Source organism: Bos indicus, chromosome 13 (genome assembly GCF_029378745.1).
Source record: "Bos indicus isolate NIAB-ARS_2022 breed Sahiwal x Tharparkar chromosome 13, NIAB-ARS_B.indTharparkar_mat_pri_1.0, whole genome shotgun sequence".
Classification (NCBI taxonomy): Eukaryota; Metazoa; Chordata; class Mammalia; order Artiodactyla; family Bovidae; genus Bos; species Bos indicus.
Window position 1 is genome coordinate 10001278 of NC_091772.1, and position 18312 is coordinate 10019589.

Genomic DNA, 18312 nt, shown 5'->3' on the forward strand with positions numbered 1-18312 from the left:
CAAGCAACTGAGAGCCATCATCAAAGCTGATCCTCTTACCACTACAGGAGAAGGTGCTGAAGAAATCAACATCGACTGTTCTATGGTCATTCGGCATTTGAAGCAAAGTGCAAAAGTGAAAAATCTCAGTAAGTGGAGGCCTCGTCAGCTGACCAAAAATCAATAAAAGTGGATTTTATATGACAACCGGTGACAACCAGCTCAGTGGTTAGACCAAGAAGCAGCTCCAAAGCAGTTCCCAAACCCAAACTTGCACCCAAAAAAGGTCATGGTCACTGTCTGGTGGTCTGCTGCTGGTCTGATCTACTACAGCTTTCTGAATCCCAGCAAAACCATTACATCGAAGAGGTATGCTCGGCAAATCCATGAGACGCACAAACCGCAACAGCTGGAGCCAGTACTGGTCAACAGAAAGGGCCCAGTTCTTCTCTACCACAAACCCTGACCACACGTCACACAAGCAATGCTTCAGAAGTTGAACGAATTGGGCTACAAAGTTTGGCCTCATCCACCACAAGCACCTGACCGCTCACCAACCGACTACCACTTCTTTAAGCATCTCAACAACTCTTTGCAGGGAAAGCACTTCCACAACCAGCAGGAGGCAGAAAATGCTTTCCAAGAGTTCATCAAATCCTGAGGCATGGATTTTTATGCTACAGGAATAAACTTATTTCTCATTGGCCAAAATGTGTTGCCTCATCATTCCTATTTTGATTAGTGAAGATGTGTTTGAGACTCGTTGAAATAAATTAAAAGTTCACGGTCCGAAACTGCAATTACATTTGCACCAACCTACTACGTTCGGCTGATCAGCCCGCCAGTCAGTGGAATGCAGCACACTGTGTGCTCTTCGCCAAGAGGAGCCAGGCTGCACAGCCGCAGCCTGTCTGCGGCTGAGAGCAGCTGGCGGGATGTACACCTCTCGACACACATGCATACACAGCTCCAGAAGGACGTGCTACTGGGAGACACCGGCAGGTATGACTTCACCCAAAGACATCTTCACCCAGGGCTTTCCAGGCACGTGTCCTTCAGGGTCAATGAAATAAGGAGGGGAGGATGGTGTGACATAGAGATGACAGCTTCCTGTACTGTCAGATGAGAACAGCAAAACAGACACTGACCCACCAATTGTGATGCACCCCCACAGTGGGATGCTGTTAAGCAATAACAAGAAACAAATTATTGTTACACTTAACTGTATGGATGCATCTCTAAAAGGCTGCGAGAGGAAGCAGCCAGACACAAGAGTGAATGCCTCTGGTCCACACATCCCCTCCACACACCACAACAGACCCGAGGAATCTATAATTACAGACAGCAGATCAGTGTTTGCCTGGAGTATCAGAAAATTTCTAGAGTGAATGAGAAGTTCTAAACCTTGATTGGGGTGCTTGATTTGGGTGTACACATACGTCAAAGTTCATCAAACTATATTTAAAATGGGGTATTTCACTGGGTGTAAATAATGCCTAAATGAAGTTGATTTAAAAAATTACAAATTTGACCAAAACCCCAAAACCTTATACGTATCCATTCTCACAGTTTATAAAAGTTGTTTTTAACCCCCCAAATAAAGAAGATATAAATGTCCTTTTGAATTAAAAACTTTTTTTTTTCCCATCATTTTAAAGTTCAGTGATGGAAAGTTCCTTAGGATGCCTTGTGGACCAGAAGATGAGCATTTTGGCCCCCTCTCTGCCCACAGGTTCCCGGTCCTGCAGCCAACCTCCAACATTCCTTTAACAAGGATCATGACTGCTTCGTTTGGCAATGAACAGACCACGTTGGAGAGCTGGAGTGATCGGACTGGAGGTTAAAATGAAAATGGACAGGAAGATGGAATGTAAATAACTAATCAATTCTATCTACAGCAGAGTGGGCGGGAAGGCAGGAGGTGGAGGAACGGGAAGGATGAGTGAGAAGCTGAGAGACAAGCTCTCCACAGTTTCACTCTGCATACTGGTGTCCTCCTGGGCTCTTGGGACCTGTGACTTCAACCACGGGGGACGTACACCCAGGGCCTGTGCCTGAGTCAGCTCAGCCCCTTAAATGAGCCTGATATAAAATGTACATTAATATTACATACCATATATAAGGAAATCTAAGACTAAACGTATTTTTTCAAAAAACAGTTATTTTTTACCTTTTCAAAACTATTGGTTCACCAAGAGAATTTAGTAGCAACCAAAATATTACCCTAAGTGTGATGACCTGTTCTAGAAAACATTGCCTATGCATGAAATAAAGTGATGGCAGGAAATGGTGGTTGCTGTTGTTCAGTCACTCTTTGCGACCCCGTGGACTGCAGCACGCCAGGCTTCCCTGTCCTTCACCAACTCCCGGAGCTTGCTCAAACTCATGTCCATTGAATAGGTGATGCCATTCAACCATGTCATCCTGTGTCATACCTTTCTCCTCCTGCCCTCAATCTTTCCCAGCATCAAGATCTTTTCCAATGAGTCAGCTCTTTGCATCAGGTGGTCAAAGTATTGGAGCTTTGGCCTCAGCATCAGTCTCTCCAATGAATATTCAAGATCAATTTCCTTTAGCATTGACTCTCCAGGCAAGAATACTGGAGTGGGTTGCCATCTCCTCCACCAGGGGATCTTCCCAACCCAGGGACAGAACCTGCATCTCTTGTGTGTCTTGCATCGTGCAGGGCAGGTTCTTTACCACTAGTGCTACCAGGGACGCCCAGGAAACGGTTAGCATAGTTCATTTTCAAACTCAGAGGGAGAAAAATAACAACAACAAAACCCGAAGAGTCATAAACATGAAAGTCATTAAGGGATTTCCAAGAGTAAAATCTCACTCATTCTCAACACCTTATCCAGTACTTAGAATGTGGCCGGCCCTATTCCAAGCCTTTCACATACAAAAGCTCTTACAGTCCTCAAACCAAGCCAGCCCACAGGCTCCCTCAGCCCCATTTCACAGATGAGGCACAGCGAGGTTACCTGGAGGGGGAATACCCACCCCCCAGCACTTCTCCAGCAGCTCCACTTCTACTGGAACCCAGATACTTTTGTCTGTCCTGCCAAGGGAGGGACAGCATATTCTCATGTTTGTGTCTAGGACTGGACCCTGATACTGCTGTGGACAGGGTGCACCCTGCAGGAACATGAGGCCCTCAGGCCGCCACCCTGAGAATGCACGAGGCAGCCCTTCCTCTGTAAAGAACTGGGAATTCTCCAGGCAAATGCTAACAGTCCAGTCCTGGTGCTAGTAATGACAGCACCCAGGATGGGAACAGAAGGAGGCAGAGCAATGACATGCCTTCAGACAGGGCTTTGATCAGCTCAGAGAGCGCAGCGGGGATGCTGAAAGGCTCCAGATACTTCATGTCTTTGGTTTCTCTAATTTGCCTTTACAATTGCATCACAATTTTGGCCAGATCTGCATATGGCCAGCCTGTAATCTGCTTAAATTTTCATTTAAATCAACTCAGTTAAAAAGAATTAAGTATTTTCTTTACTCACGTCTTAAGTTCTATTCATGAAATCAATCTAATAATTATACCTTATTAGCACATTTGGAGAAGGCAATGGCACCCCACTCTAGTACTCTTGCCTAGAAAATCCCATGGATGGGGGAGCCTGGTGGGCTGCTGTCTATGGGGTTGCAGAGAGTCGGACACGACTGAAGCGACTTAGCAGCAGCAGCAGCAGCAGCACATTTATCCACTAAAATAAAAGAAATCTCTGTACCAACCATAATCATTACATGTCCTCCAGTGCTGTGAGTTTTGAAGAATTCTGAGTTGGTGAAAGTTACTCTTTACCCTCTAATTTAAAAATATAGAAATAATATATACAAATAGGCCTTACACAGAGAAACTCACAGCAAACTTTTTGGCCAATCCAACATATAACACATAGGTACGAATGGAACTTTTTGTTGTTCTTTAGTCACTAAGTTGTGTCCAACTGGTTTGTGACCCCATGAACTGCAGCCCACTAGGCTCCTCTGTCCATAGGATTTCCCAGGCAAGAATACTGGAGCGGGTTGCCATTTCCTCCTCTAGATCTTCCCAACTCAGGGAATGAACTCACATTTCCTGTATTGCAGGCAGATTCTTTACTGCAGAGCTGCCAGGGAAGCCCCAAATGGATCTTTGCTGCTGCTGCTGCTAAATCGCTTCAGTCGTGTCCGACTCTGTGCGACCCCATAGACAGCAGCCCACCAGGCTCCCCCGTCTCTGCGATTCTCCAGGCAAGAACACTGGAGTGGACTGCCATTTCCTTCTCCAATGCATGAAAGTGAAGTCGCTCAGTTGTGTCTGACTCTTCGCGACCCCATGGACTGCAGCACACCAGGCTCCTCCATCCATGGGACTCTCCAGTCAAGAGTACTGGAGTGGGCTGCCATTGCCTTCTCCTTACAGACACACAATTTCAAATGGCTGAGAAAAGAAACGGGACAGGAATCAGGCATTAGGTCAGGGACAGTAGAAGCACTGGGTTAAGGACATGATGGACCATTTTAAGAAGAAACTGCAGAATCTGGCCAAATTCAACCACCACCACTGCCACACAACAATCATGCCTTCTCAACAGACACCTCAAATATATAAATTAATGCACAAGTTCTGTTAAAAACGTGGTGGGGGAGGGGGGATAATCAGTAGGTAGAAATAAAAATCTAAAAACTTTGATTAATTAGATAAATTATTTGCATTGTTTCTCCAGGAAGACAGAAAGAACACACAGGCCTAAAGGGAGGGATCCCCCCGAGCCTGAGGGCTCCCCTGAGGGACATCTGGGAGGTGGGGGAAGTGCTGGGGGAAGGTGGGCTGGCTTCAAGATCCCCCCACAGCTGATCCATGCTCATCTGCTTCCACAGTGTCCTCCTCATACGAGATTCTCTGTTCAAAGGGTACACTAAAGAGAAACCTGGAAACCCCTGGTCAGGTCCGATTTCCTCATTTTACCAGTGAGGAAACCAAAGCTCAAGGAAGATGAAGACTTCGGGCCACTCAGTCAGCCGCAGTAGAATCCAAGTTTAGAGAACTCAACATCCAGACTCTGGCGACCAAAACCACCTCCAGGAAGGCCCTCCTGCAGACAGATACTGGTGATCCTAGTGGATGTCCCGACAGCAACACCCTCGCTCATCCTCCAAAGGGAAGTGAGATTACCCAGAAATTCCCTGAGGAGAGGATGGCGGCCAGCAGTAGGTAATGAAGCGTATGAGTCGATGGGACTCCACTAGAAATGAGATGAAGTCACTATCTGGGGAAGGATGAGTTAAGGAGACAGGCACGTCTCTTCCTGAAAAGTCCTATAAGTCAAATAACAGACTAGGAAAGCTTCCTACTCACTAGTAACAGAAACAACAGTGAAAACAGCAGTAGGGATGACAGCAACAGCCATAATGTATTATTCTTTATCATATACCAAAAACTGGAGTCAGCCTTTTATACGCACCTAACATCCCTGTGACATAAATATGATTATTCTTGCTCTAATAGATTAAAAAACATGGAGCCTAAGTCTGTGGTAGGATGGCCCTACTGTCCTGGTTTGCCTGAGCACTAGGTGGTTTCCCAAGACGTAGAACTGTCTATGCCCAGAGCAGGAAAACCCTGGCAGTCCAGGGTGGCTGGTGACCTCACCTGTGGGCCTGCGAGGTGACAGCAATGTCCATGTCGGCCTGATGCCCCATCCACCACCACCTTCTATGGGACAAGTTCCCTCCACCTGCTCCAGGCCAGACTTTCACATACTGGTTTAAAGAAGGACACGACCAGTACTGTACAAAAGTGCATGTGCTTGTGTAGCGTTATCTCCTTTTACAAAAAAAAAAAAAAAGCACTGCAGAGCCTCGCGCCTCCAGCCTCCAAAAGAGCGATGAAGGGACACTTACCTTGACCTCAAACTCGAAGTGCTCGTCCTTCCCTTGGCCGCAGAGAACATAGCGGGGGATACTGATTTTGATGGGGTCCTTCAGGTCATCTGGATTTGCTCCCAAAGAGCGGGAAACCATCCGCTATCAAAGGTACATTGGATGGAAGAACAAAGAGAGACCAAGATCACTGCACTGCAAATACCCCGCCCAGGCGGGCGGGGGAGACAGTTTCAAGCAAAGAAAAGAACATCCAACCAGCAGAGTTTATTTAGATAAATGATGGTTTCCTTTGAAAGAGAAACGCTAAGTCTCTCTCATGACAAAAGACCACTGCTTAAGAGATACCAGTCCACAAAGGTAGCACAGAAGCACTCCCAAATGTTGTCTGGCTTTGATGTTCCTTTCAATTTACAAGAATGAGCAGGAAAAAAAGAACAGATCACACATCCTGACTTAAAAAAAAAATATATAAGCCAGAATCTTTTCAGAAAGTCTTAATCACTGAAGAACATCTTTTTTCTTCACAGACTACAAGACTGCTTGCTGTACATAAAGCTCCAAAGCTGGAGATTTTATTCACATTCGCTTTAGTTTTAACTTCTAGGCATTTTTATAAGACAATATAGTACGGAAAGCTCTTTAAAACCACAATTAAAACAATCCCAAGTGTTTGTTTTTTTTTTTTTTTTTTTTAGGCTCCATCTGATTAATAATCAACTGAGCTCCCGACAAATGTCTATGGTCTGGATGGTGTCAAGGAGGGGTTTGAGGAAGAGGCAAAAAGAAAAAAAAAATTAAAAGGAATTCTCTTAAGTGTGAATGGGAGGAGATCGTTGAACAATCCTTATTGTTACCACCAATGGAGGGCTTTACAAAACACTAAAAGACACGTTTTTGAAACAGCAGTAATAAAATCATTAAAATCATAATTACAGTTAGCATCTATTGAATATTTACTATTACCTAGAACTGTGTTGAATAGTTCAACTGTGTCATTTCATTTAATCCTCATGACACTCCCCATGAGGCAAGAACCATTATTCACCCAATTTATCAGATAAGAGGCCCGATGCGGAAAGCATGGGTAACGTGCAAGAGTTTAGAAAAATGGGAAGTGCTAAGAGCCAGGACTCAAACTCAGGCAAACTGAGAAAGCCCACGTATATCACCACTGCACTGCTAGCATGACCTTTATGTACTAATCTACATATTTTTAACTTTTTATTGGAGTACAGTTGATTTACAAAGCTGTGTAAGTTTCAGGTACCCAGCAAAGTGATTCAGTTACACACACACACATCCACTCTTGTATTTTATTTCTTTAATTAGAGTTGATTTACAATACTGTCTTAGTTTCAGGTATACAAAGTGATCCAGTTACAAATATTTTTCAGATTCTTATTATAGGTTATTACAAGTTATTGAATTTAGTTCTCCAAGTATGGAGTAAGTTCTTACTGTCTATTTTATATACAATGGTGGGAATCTGATAATCCCAAATTCCCAATTTATCCTCCTATCTTTTCCCTTTAGGTAATGACGTTTGTTTTCTGTGTCTGTGAGTCTGTTTCTCTTCTATATACAGATTCACTTGTATTATTTTTTAGATTCCACATATAAGTGATATCATACCGTATTGGTCTTTCTCTGACTGGCCTCACTCTGTAGCTTTCAAGACATTTTAAAGTAAATCTGTCCACCTGAGATAAACTGAGCTAATAAACACTTCAGCACACACAGAATAGATGGGAGACCCCATGATTATTAAATTTACTTACTTGACCAAAAAGACAACAGGGGCAATAAGCTCCCTCTCCCTCTGGCAGAAAGGGGTCCTGGGCCCTGGGCGCCTCAGCCAAGCAGTGCATGAAAGGCCCAGCTTTGCTACGGGTGTGAAAGGCAGGTCTCTGGGAGACACGGAGGTGTGGGATTTGCCTCAGATGGCTCCTTTCATCCAGCTGACACTGCAAACATCCTGGCATGATATGAAGTTACCAGAGCCTTCTAGATCGTCTTAGTTTTTCACTGCACAGCTGGTTACCCAAGATAAAAACCATTCATTTTATTGCAATGGTATACCTCCCTTTAGCTATCCTTGGTGTCAAACACCATAGTGGAAATTCCTGATGAAAAAAAAAAAGTGGCTTGAAGCATAGGCTCATAAATCCTTTAAAGAAAAAAACCACTGGCTTCATATTTAACAGGTATATGAATACTGTACAGACCAGCGACCTGGGAGAAAATGGATCTTATCGGGCAACTCACCTCCATCTAGGACAGCCCTTCCCACCCCAGCATGCGCACGTGTACCCCAGGAAATGGTTCTCCATGACGGTACACAAGAGCCACTGCCCCGTTTGGGACCAGACAGTGAAGAACAACTGATCCCTTCACTGAGAAGAGGATACTTCTCTTCATTATTTTGTATGGCAAAGACTACAAATATTGTCAGCATTCCCACTAACATCTGGGGCCACAGTTTACTTCAATCTCACTGATTTCACAGTAATTAAATATTAACAGGTGGAGAGAAATAAACACCCGCAGAAATGAATAACTGAAGAATAATCAGGAATCCAAAGACATTTGAGCAGAAGTATAGAGAAAAACCACAAGTATGTGTTTCCATTGAATCACTGCTGCAATGGGATTTTAAGATGCTATGTTTTGAAGTCAACAAGATGTAAAATGTTGAATTCTCAGGATATACTGTGCAAGGTTCCTGACATTCTCCTAAACTACGCTTCTGTTGGGCAGGAAGGAAAGTTAACACAAATGTCTGCCAAATTTATTTTTTTATTTGAAAGTAGTTATATTTTGAATATCATGAGTTTTACTGTAAATGTGTGCTGCATCATATCATATCCTGTTTTCTGTGAGAGCTTTCAAATATCTATGGAATTACTGATTTTGGAATCAGTCACAGTTTCTCTACATGGGGCAAAGAAGAGTCTTAGACTGGGAAGGGGAAGCCAGTGGCACAGCATGCTAGGAGGTGACGGAGCATGAAAGGCTGTAGCGTGGAAGCTCGTCGCACAGGAGATCTGGGTAAACACGTGGGATGTGTCGAGCAAGTTTAAATGCACCACAGGGTGGCTCTACTTAGAAGTAAAAGGTCAAGGAAAAGTGCATTATCAGTAACAGATTACATGTCTATACACAAGAAATACTTTTTAAAATAAGATACAGAGAAGTATTTTCTTCTGATAGCTTTTGCCAAAACAATGTCCAGTGTCAACAAATACACTATTTTTCCAGTGTCAGGGAAATACTATAGTCCAGTCCTCAGCCAAAGGAAGCAGACAGATCACAGGATATGTTTTGAATATTCAGGTTAGAAGCTTCTCTTCCTTACTCAGGCTGTGTCTCCTTCAAAAGGAGCAAATTAAGGAAATTAATAGGAAGCGGCATTAGCATCCACCAGAATAGCTGTCGGCACTGCAGAGGGCATGGAGTGGACCGATCCCACAGGGAGGCATCAGCATTCTCACCTAAACACTCTAATTACGAACCAGATGGTTGAGTTCAGTATACGCTGTAACTATGACAAGGTCAGGCCTCAGGACGGCTGGGTGATCTCTTAGCCAAATAGCCATGCTTTGCTTCTAAAATACAGGCAAACCTGGGCTTTTATCAGATTTAGCAAAACTAGCGGTTCCCCTTTCTCTGTTCCCAGCATAGCACGTATTTCCAACCCTTCCTTTTTCAACCACATGTGCCATAGCGATAGTTTTAATTAGAGATCTCTGCATCAGGTACCTACTGTGACCCCCCAGTTTGAAAACTGGGGGCTGGGGCATAGGCAGCAAGGACCTTCTCAAGTACGAGCCACGTCACAAGAAACAGAACACAAAGGCGGCCTGTGGGAGCAGGTGTACCTTACGGAATGTGGCAGAAAGCCAAGACATGCTTGCATGCCTGTCCAGAAGGTGAAGCCTCCCTGTGCCAAGAAGGGACCTGGGGCTGGCCCCATGCCACTCAGCAGGCTCCGTACCTACCGCTGACCCAGATTTGCTAAGGCATGGGGCACACTTGCTCCCGGTACGACCCCTGTCAAGGTTGGGGCCTGACAACTGGCCGACATGTAGAAACAACCCAAACTGTGCCTTCTTTTAAAGTGACTTCAGAATACTCACAGCAGGACACAGAAATATGAGTTTTCAAATAAAGGAGTATTTCTGTCCTTTTGCTATATACCTATATATCATCAAGGATAAAGTAGCCAGAAAATAACAAACTGTACTAGACATAGATTCATGTGGAATATCTTGAGGCTAGTGACCTTATGGTAAATCCGAATCTCTGATTCTTACTACAAGTAGATTATTTCATCCACATCTGAGATAACTGACATTGTCTCAAGGTTTGGAAATACTGAATATCTTACGAATGATTCAACTTGAAACAATTAAAAATGTTCCCATCTTTCTCTAGTCCAAAAATAAGTCAAATGGCCCATCGTTAACAATGGACAACCCATCATTAGATGGATGGTTTAAAAAAGACTAAATAACAGGTTTAGAGTGACTCACTGAGGACGCGGCAGCAGCTGTCATGTGGCTCTCATCACCAAACACGAGTCTAGGAGCAGAAAACCAAGGAGGGAAAAACAGGTGATCTTCCTCCTGGTTCTGCAGTGTCTTTAATGACCCATGAAAAGTGCCACTCGTCAGTCAGTCGCTGACTTCTCAAACTGTGCTGAATTCTCAGTTCCAGGAGAAGCTAAAGTGGGGGACTGGCAGGGCTCTATCACCATGTCTCTATGTTTCTGTAGAGTATACTGTTTAACCTGCCAACTGAAGGAGCAACGTGGAGGACACATGGTTATCTGTACTATATGCCACAATGGTTATATCCCAGGTTTTCTTCTGTAAGAGCCAAAATGCAGAGAGCAAAAAGGAGATGTAAAGCATACCAAGAAACAATGGAACTGTGGCAAAACTTGTAAGCCAATTTCTGTAAAACAAAACTTATAAAAAGAGAAATAATCTTTAATGTCTAGAATTCCAAGAAAAAAGTTACAAGTCAGGAAAAAAATCAGCAGTTCTTCCAATTAATCATTCATGCCTATGAAAAGACAAACCAAGAAAAAAATGTATACAGGCACTGTCAAGAATAACCATGACCAGAAGATGACTTTGGCAACAATATCCGTCCTAGAGTCAGGTCTGGGTTTGAGTTCCAGTTCTCAATCAAGTGATCCTTTCAGACATGAAATGGGAATCGACAGTTTTACCATCCCAGCAGGATCACAGTGTGGCTCCAAAGGAATAGCATGTAGGAAAGAACTCAGTAGGCTATAAACCACATATAAAGGGTGGTCGGGACTGTTACCACGATGATCCACTGCATCTTCAGCAACAAGTGATTTTAATGAGATGACAGAAGAAAATCATCAGCACTGATTTGCAACAGAATCTCTTTCCTTCTTACCAACTGGATTATTCAGTTTCATTTCTTATAAAGATGAGTTTTTAAAAAAAAATTACAAGATGCATCCTTAATAAGTGACTGGATGTTGGTAGTTCGGAATCTGTGTTATGTAGGAACCAGTAGGGGGACTAAAGAACATTGGCGGTAGTAAAAAAAAAAAACCAGAGGAGGTGAGAGAGGGCACTGTGTCCTTGGAAGGCTGTTGGTATAATACAATTGTGGAACAGACCTGCTCCATTCTGCCATAGAGCGGCCACCGATGGATGGACTGCAGATGGTCACAATAAGGACAATTATGGGAAGAGCAGTCTAACAGTGAGAAAAAGTGAAAGTCACTCAGTCGCGTCTGACTCTTTGTGAACCCATGGATTGTAACCCGCCAAGCTCCTCTTTCATGGGAGTCTCCAGGCAAGAATACTGGAGTGGGTAGCCATCCCTTTCCTCGGAGGATCTTCCCAACCCAGGGACTGAAACTGGTCTCCTGCATTACAGGTGGAGTATTTACCATCTGAGCCACCAGGGAAGCCCCTAACAGTGAGAGCAGATCCCAGTGAATAAACTGCTTCAGAGGCAGGCAGTGATCAGCCCATGGAGGGGTTAAGCAAAGACTGAACTGGGAAATGAGTTCAACTGATGACTGAGACTCAGCACTTCCATCAGGGAGAGGTCTTACAAGTTTTACCTGAATTTATCTTCAAGAGAACCTTGGAAAACGCGATTGAATGCATCCGTGTGGTCCCAATTCTCTCTCTTGTAGCCAGAGGAGCAAGAGGAGGAAGATATTCTTGCCATGGCTTCTTGGTGAATGGAGTGTGCTGTTCCTTGACCTTGGCTTTGGACGTGCGTGTGTGACCTGTGTTGGCCAACGGGATGCTGGCAGACACGACGCGTGGTTGTCTTTTCCTGCTTCTATCATCAAGTTCATGGCCACTGCCCCTTCCACACTGACCCCAAAATGAGACAGGTGGTACAGACCAACCCTAGCTGAGTTACAGATGACCCTGGCCTACAGGAGAGATGCCTCAGTTCAACTACAAACTATTAGTGAGAAATAAAAGCTTTCTTTTTTGGAAGTCACTAAAATTTTGAGGGTTGCCTGATACTTGGCAACAGCTGACTGATATAACATCCATGACAAAAGGTATGTTAAGGAAAGAAGCAGTATTAACTAAAAAGTGAGTAGTGGAGGCTGTGTAACTCAATCAGCAAAACGACCCCATTAGAAACTAGTCTGCCCAACAAGACCACTTGACTATCTAGTTATCATTCAGAACTTTAATCCATCTAGGAAAAAGAATGTAAATAAAAATTACTGTAATTACTACTGCTGGAAGGCATAAGCATTCTCTCCAAAGGATGCATGCACATTTTTTTTAAAGTAATGAGAATGGGTAGACAAACTGTTTTGAAGTGTTTTTCAACAAAGACTAAATAAATTCACCCTGCCATCCACAAGTCTGCACAACAGGCAGCTGTGAGCAAAATGGATTGTAATCAAATTCAGATGAAACTGCTATTTCAAAAGGACTCAAAGAGGTATTGTCTGGAACACAGTAACAAGCTCTGCAGTGTTAAGTGTTTATGCCTACATTACGACAATGGAAAGAGCCACATAATGAAGTATGCGTGAACCTTTTTTTTTTTTTTTTCCCTGATACAGAAACTCATTACCACTGAGAAGATGGTACCTCAGGCTGGACGCAAAGCTGTCACACCTGCTCCCCTGCAGCAGCATCCCAGGCTCAGAACCCCGGAAAAGGAACCTGAGAGCCAGAGAGAGGCCCTAGGATCGAAGCCATGGAGGATAAGGGGGCACACACACGTCTCTCCACTGGCTTCTCCCGGCCTCCTGACACCCTTAAGAGTCACTTCATGACGGTAAATCAGATCCTCACATCAGGACCACATTTGATCTCAAGGTGAAATGTATGCTTAGGTGAAAGGAAGTGACAGGTGGAATCTGAATTGCCCGGAGGCTGCTTCCTCATTTCAGGCTACGTGGCTCATGCAGCAGACTTCTGTCATAACCGATAATGTGATCTGAATGCAGCACTCACGTTGCTGCACGCTCCGTCTGTGGACAACATTAAAGAGCATAACTTATAACACGGTGGAATCCTGCTTCTTCACCTATGAGGACGAGCTAGTCTATCTAATGCGTATCAGTCTGCTAAATGGACCGCCTATGTACTATTTCCTTCCCAACCACGCTATCCTCCTCTGGCATCTTACACTCCGCTCTCCCTGCTCCTCATGATCATTCACTCTGTTCTTATAAAGAACATATAAGAAAATATTTATTTCAAAAATGGGGAAATATTATTGATAAGATATCAGAAGACTACTCTGGTTCATTTTGGAATTTTTTCTGTGATAGAAGATCCACCATCCAAGCAGACAACAAACATTTTTTTAGCACTTAATTAGTTGTTGTTGTTCAGTCAGTCGTGTCAACAAACTAATTCTAATGATGTCTTTATCACAGACTCAAAAGTCTTCACGTATAAGGCAAAAGGGTGTGAATGCGTGTGCATGTGAGAGAGTGTGTGCCTGTGTGTGTCGGGGGGGAGGGGTTATGGAAGGGTTAAAAACAAGCTCCACAGGAAAAGGAAAAAACACAGGAATTCTACTTCCTCCAAAAAGATAAAAGACCTCGCTTGGCCACCCCCAGCCAGGCTGTAGCCAGCAGTGTGGACCCTGACACCGTCTCCTGAGCCCTGCCTCTCCCCGCTCCCTCCCCCAGAATCTGGGGAGAGGAAAACCAATGCTGGAAACGCAGGCCGAGTTCAGCAGCTGGTGGTCAGCTCTGACGGGGAACAGGCAGGAGCTGTGCTTCCTGGCCAGAGGCAGAGGGTCCGTCTCTGGACAGATCAGCTTGGCACTGACCCACTCAACAACGAGGAGAAGAAATGAAGTGTGGGGGCTACATCACTTCTACTGGATGTGTTGCAAAGACCAACCGGAATACAAAGTGGCCCTTGCAGGCCAGTCCAAAACAAAGGCCAAGTCGCGAGCTGCAGATGTGCTGCAGAGCAGCTGCTGTGACCCCAGCTGAAGTGAAAGAGAGGAGAAAGGGTGATGGGGAGGGGGCCTCCTTCCTCCTGAGACTCTGTAAGCTAGGAGAACACTCGAACTCTTCCTCCCGTGACTCTGGAAGCTAGGAGAACCCTCAAACTCGAGAAACAGGAGAAGAGAGGCATAGCAACCCGGGGTCAGATGCTGGAAAACATAAACACAAAATGTGCAAGCCGCCTCACAGGAACGTTGATCAGACATAGGTGCACAGGAAGGGGTCCACCAGAGGAGAGGCCCTGAAGAGCTGGCTCTAAGCCGCTTATGCAGGAAAAGGGCAGCTGGATGGTACCCAGAGGGGAGAGGAGCCGACCCAGGCTGACATGGCGTGAGCTCCCCCCAGAAGCAGGAAACGCAGGGCCCTGTGGTGGGAGGTTCAGAAAGATGTGTAGGCCGGGAGGAAGCAGGGGGGTGGCAGGCAAGCGCCGATGCCTTCAGGGCGGCCTCCATCTGATGAGACAGCAGCAGCAGCCTAGACACTTACCCAGAGCTGAAGAGCCTTTCTAGGAGAGAAACGCCGAAGCTCAGAGAAAGGACTGGAACGTGGGGCCACGTGGCCCAGGGGGGAGAACTGTCAAAACTGAGCTGACGAGCGAGGCACTGAACCACAGGATGGAAAAGAAAGGGCCGGAAGTCTGAGCGGAGGACGACAAAGGCGATGCCCTGAAGGAGACCTGGCAGGGCATGGCACTGCCTCCATCCCACGTGTTATGGGAGGGGGCAGGTATTTCAAACCCTCAGGGCCCCTGGGGAAGGCTGGTGGAAGCCTTCACTAGCTTGCTCTGAGACAGAGCTGTCCTAACCTCGGCCAGTTGAGGATGCTGGGAAGGGAGCTGCCCGACCAGACACCTGCTCAGGCAGCTCACATCTGCCTGCCGGCGTCCAGCAGAAACCAACAGACGCCAAGGTACACGACAAGTCAACACACCCCTACGTGCTTCCAGCACCTCACAAACAATGAGGCGGACCTGATTTACAAGGCTGAGGTTCAGGAAAGTGAGGCACGGTGGTGAGAAAGGTCTTTTATCAGTGCTCAGCTATGTTTGTTTTTATTTCAGAGGGGATATTTAAATTTTTACATTTCCAATTTAGAGAGGTCTGCACTTTTCCAGTTTCAAATCAGTTAGCCACACTGAGCTATTCATAGCCCTGGACGGTTGTCATCGTGTTTATTCTATGAACAGTCTAGGAAAGCATGCAGTGCACTGTTACAAGCCTCCTCCCTAGAGCCTCGTCAAGTGTGAGGTCAGCCACAGAGCCTCGTCCCGAGAGTTGAAGGTCAGTTTCCAGACCTCAGGGACCACATCCCCGCCGCCCTGCAGATCCAAGGTGCTGGTGCATGGCTGAACCTTCTGGGCTTCCTGAGGGCGCCGGGAGGCACCGCTTCCTGAATCTGACTGGTGTCTGAGGTTTTGGAGGAAGACGAGTTCGAGGGTGGATGATGTCTTTGTCTCTGGAATGACTAGGCACCTGAATTCCCTTAAGGCTCGGCATCTGACCACGTCAAACCGTGTTCCTGGGGGTGGAGAGCTCAGGGCGGGGCTGCGAGGATAGAACACGCGGTCTTCCCTCACCAGGGCCACGTGGGTGTTCAGAAGGACGAGCGACTGGCAGGGGCCTTGGCCAGAGTCACCCTCGACTCTGACCGTCGTGTAGAGCAAGAGCTGAGCCTCCGCCAGAGACGGGGCGCCGGCATCCAGGTTCCCGTGAAGGAAGTAAATCAGGTCCACCAGGGTGTTCTGGAATCTGGATGATAACCGGACTCCGTTTGCCAAAACTAAGTCAGGGATTTCTGCCTTCCAGTCAAGGGAGACCTGGACCAGATCTTCCCGGAACAAGGGATGCTCGGCGCAGGCGGCGGCCTCGGATGCAGACGCGAGCACATACAGGAGGTCCTGGCATATCTGCTGGCAGAGGTTCTTGTTGTAAGTAAAAACGGTGAGCAGCAGACTCTCTGCAGAGCCCAGGAGCCGAACGCTCTGCCCACCGAAGCCAACCTGAATCTCCTGGAGCCCAGAGAGGAGCAGGGTGTGAAAGACGCCCACAGAGCCTGGGGGGTCCAGAACCAGGGCGTACAGGGAGGAGCTGAACAGGAGCAAGCACGCAGGCCGCGGCGCCGGCTCCGCGCAATTGGCCACGGCCAGCCAGTACATGCCTTGGGGTACATCCGCGTTGCCCCAAAGTTCTGGTAGGGATCCAGCCACCAGCTCAAGGAAGTCTGTTAAGGGGCATTCTTGAAGTTTCAGCATTTGGTCTGGGAATTGCACAAGGGTCTGCTTAAACACGGAGCCCCTTCTGGCACCTTCCAGTTCCAGGCAGGAGACAGAGCTCAGTGAGGAGCCTGGGAACTCAGTGGCCATGGGGCCAGTGGGCCAGCCCAGGGCTCGGTAGGGCACCAGGCTCCCCGCCCGCCCCACGGCCCCTGCCTCGTCTCTGCTGCCAACCTGACTTTCCTTGGGGAGGGAGAGAGCTTCTGCTGCTGCCCCACCTGTCTCTAGCAGCCTGTGCAGGGGTGACAGCTTCAGAATCGGCAGCCTCGTGAGGAAGGTCGCTGCCTGCGAAGCGAGCCGGCTGGGGTCGCACAGGCTGCCCACGAGCTGGGCTTGGCCGACAGCCTCTGTGCCTGTCCGCAGCAGGTGGCTCCTGGTGTCTTTGTAAAGGTCTGAGACCCACTGGTAAATGAACCCCAACCCACGGCTTCCCTCTGGCTCGACAGTCATCAGGGACTCTGAAGAGCTCACCGCTCCAGCTGCTGCCTCCTCCCAGCAGAGCTTGGAGGCCAGTGCCGCTGGGGGAACACTGGCCCGGGGGACCCTTTCAGAGAGAATGAAGCAGAGGAGCTGGCTCCGCCAGGTCTGCTCGCCCCTGCTGTCCACAGACACTTCCTGGGATATGTGCTGCAGCCAAGTCCAGCTGGACGTGAGCCCCGGGCTGGGTCCACCTTGAGGACTCGTCGGCTCGCTGAGGCTTTCTGACTCACCATGAGTATGTCCCGCACCGCTGGTGCTGCTTTTGCTAAGAGGAGGGGTTTCAGTGGGATTGAGGCGTTCTGGCTGAGAGTTGCCTCTATTACAACTGCTGCTGTGTGACGGCTCGTCCTCCGAGGGCTGAGGCCCCCGCTGGTTTGCTCCCCAATCTGGCGCTGAGCAGCGGGCAGAGGGGCCGGGGATGATCCGGGTCACAGGCAGGCTCCAGTGGTGGTTCTGGTCCACCTCCCCGCTCTCCTCTTGGCCAGGGGCATCAGTGATGTCTCTGGGCAGCAATGGGGCAGGACAGCTCTTCTGTCAAAAACAGGTGAAAGGGGGCTGTGGCATCTTTTGTGATTCTTTTTGCGTGAATGAAGATTCCTGTGGTCATTGGTTTTATCGTGTGGATTAATGCAGAGGTTCAATCGATAACCAAAGCCATTCGTGTTGATTGACTCATGATTTCAGAATAGAGGAGCTGATTCACACACAGAGCATCAATTTCCGTATTTCATATCTTATAAATTGCCAAGTATTTTGACAGAAATATGTTAGATGGGATTGAGCCACAGTATCCATTTCTTGGTCTAATATTCTACTCTTAAAAAAAAAAAGACAGAATCCTAAGGCCTTTGATTCAATTTTCCAGGGGGCAAATTTAGCTGTGAAAGTAAGTCCTCGAGTAAATGTCCAAAATGTAAGAGTAGCCGGGAGCATACTTAATGTGAATTAGAAACTGACAAGTATTCCAACCTCACATGTGTTTCTCTGGCCTCTCCGTTTGTTTCTTGGGAATCCTTCGTGTACATCTGCCCTGGTTAGAGCACCATTATGGTGTCTGCAAGCCAGGACCACAAAAGGCTCACGGCCAACCTGCTACAGGCTAGACATGTGGACGCAAAGAAGTGAAAGGCAACGTCCTCTTCTTCAAGAGGTCATCTCCTGAGGAGTCGCACGTTCAGAGGAAGACAGTGTTATTCCCGGATGG

At 46.8% G+C, this 18312-nt stretch overlaps 1 protein-coding gene across 6 annotated transcripts in view; it reads right to left on the bottom strand.

Annotated features, from left to right (window-relative positions):
- The window catches only part of KIF16B (kinesin family member 16B), a 307508-nt gene that overhangs the window by 74682 nt on the left and 214514 nt on the right, over positions 1-18312 (bottom strand). For 4 of the 6 annotated variants that reach the window (XM_070800715.1, XM_070800717.1, XM_070800714.1 and 1 more), the window contains one exon: positions 7153-17639. In XM_070800715.1, the coding sequence (XP_070656816.1) occupies positions 15582-17639 (2058 nt within the window). In that variant the 3' untranslated portion in view covers positions 7153-15581. Of the gene's footprint in view, positions 1-5871; positions 5995-7152; positions 17640-18312 lie in introns of those variants that run through there. The other 2 variants (XM_070800719.1, XM_070800718.1) reach the window with 1 other exon arrangement.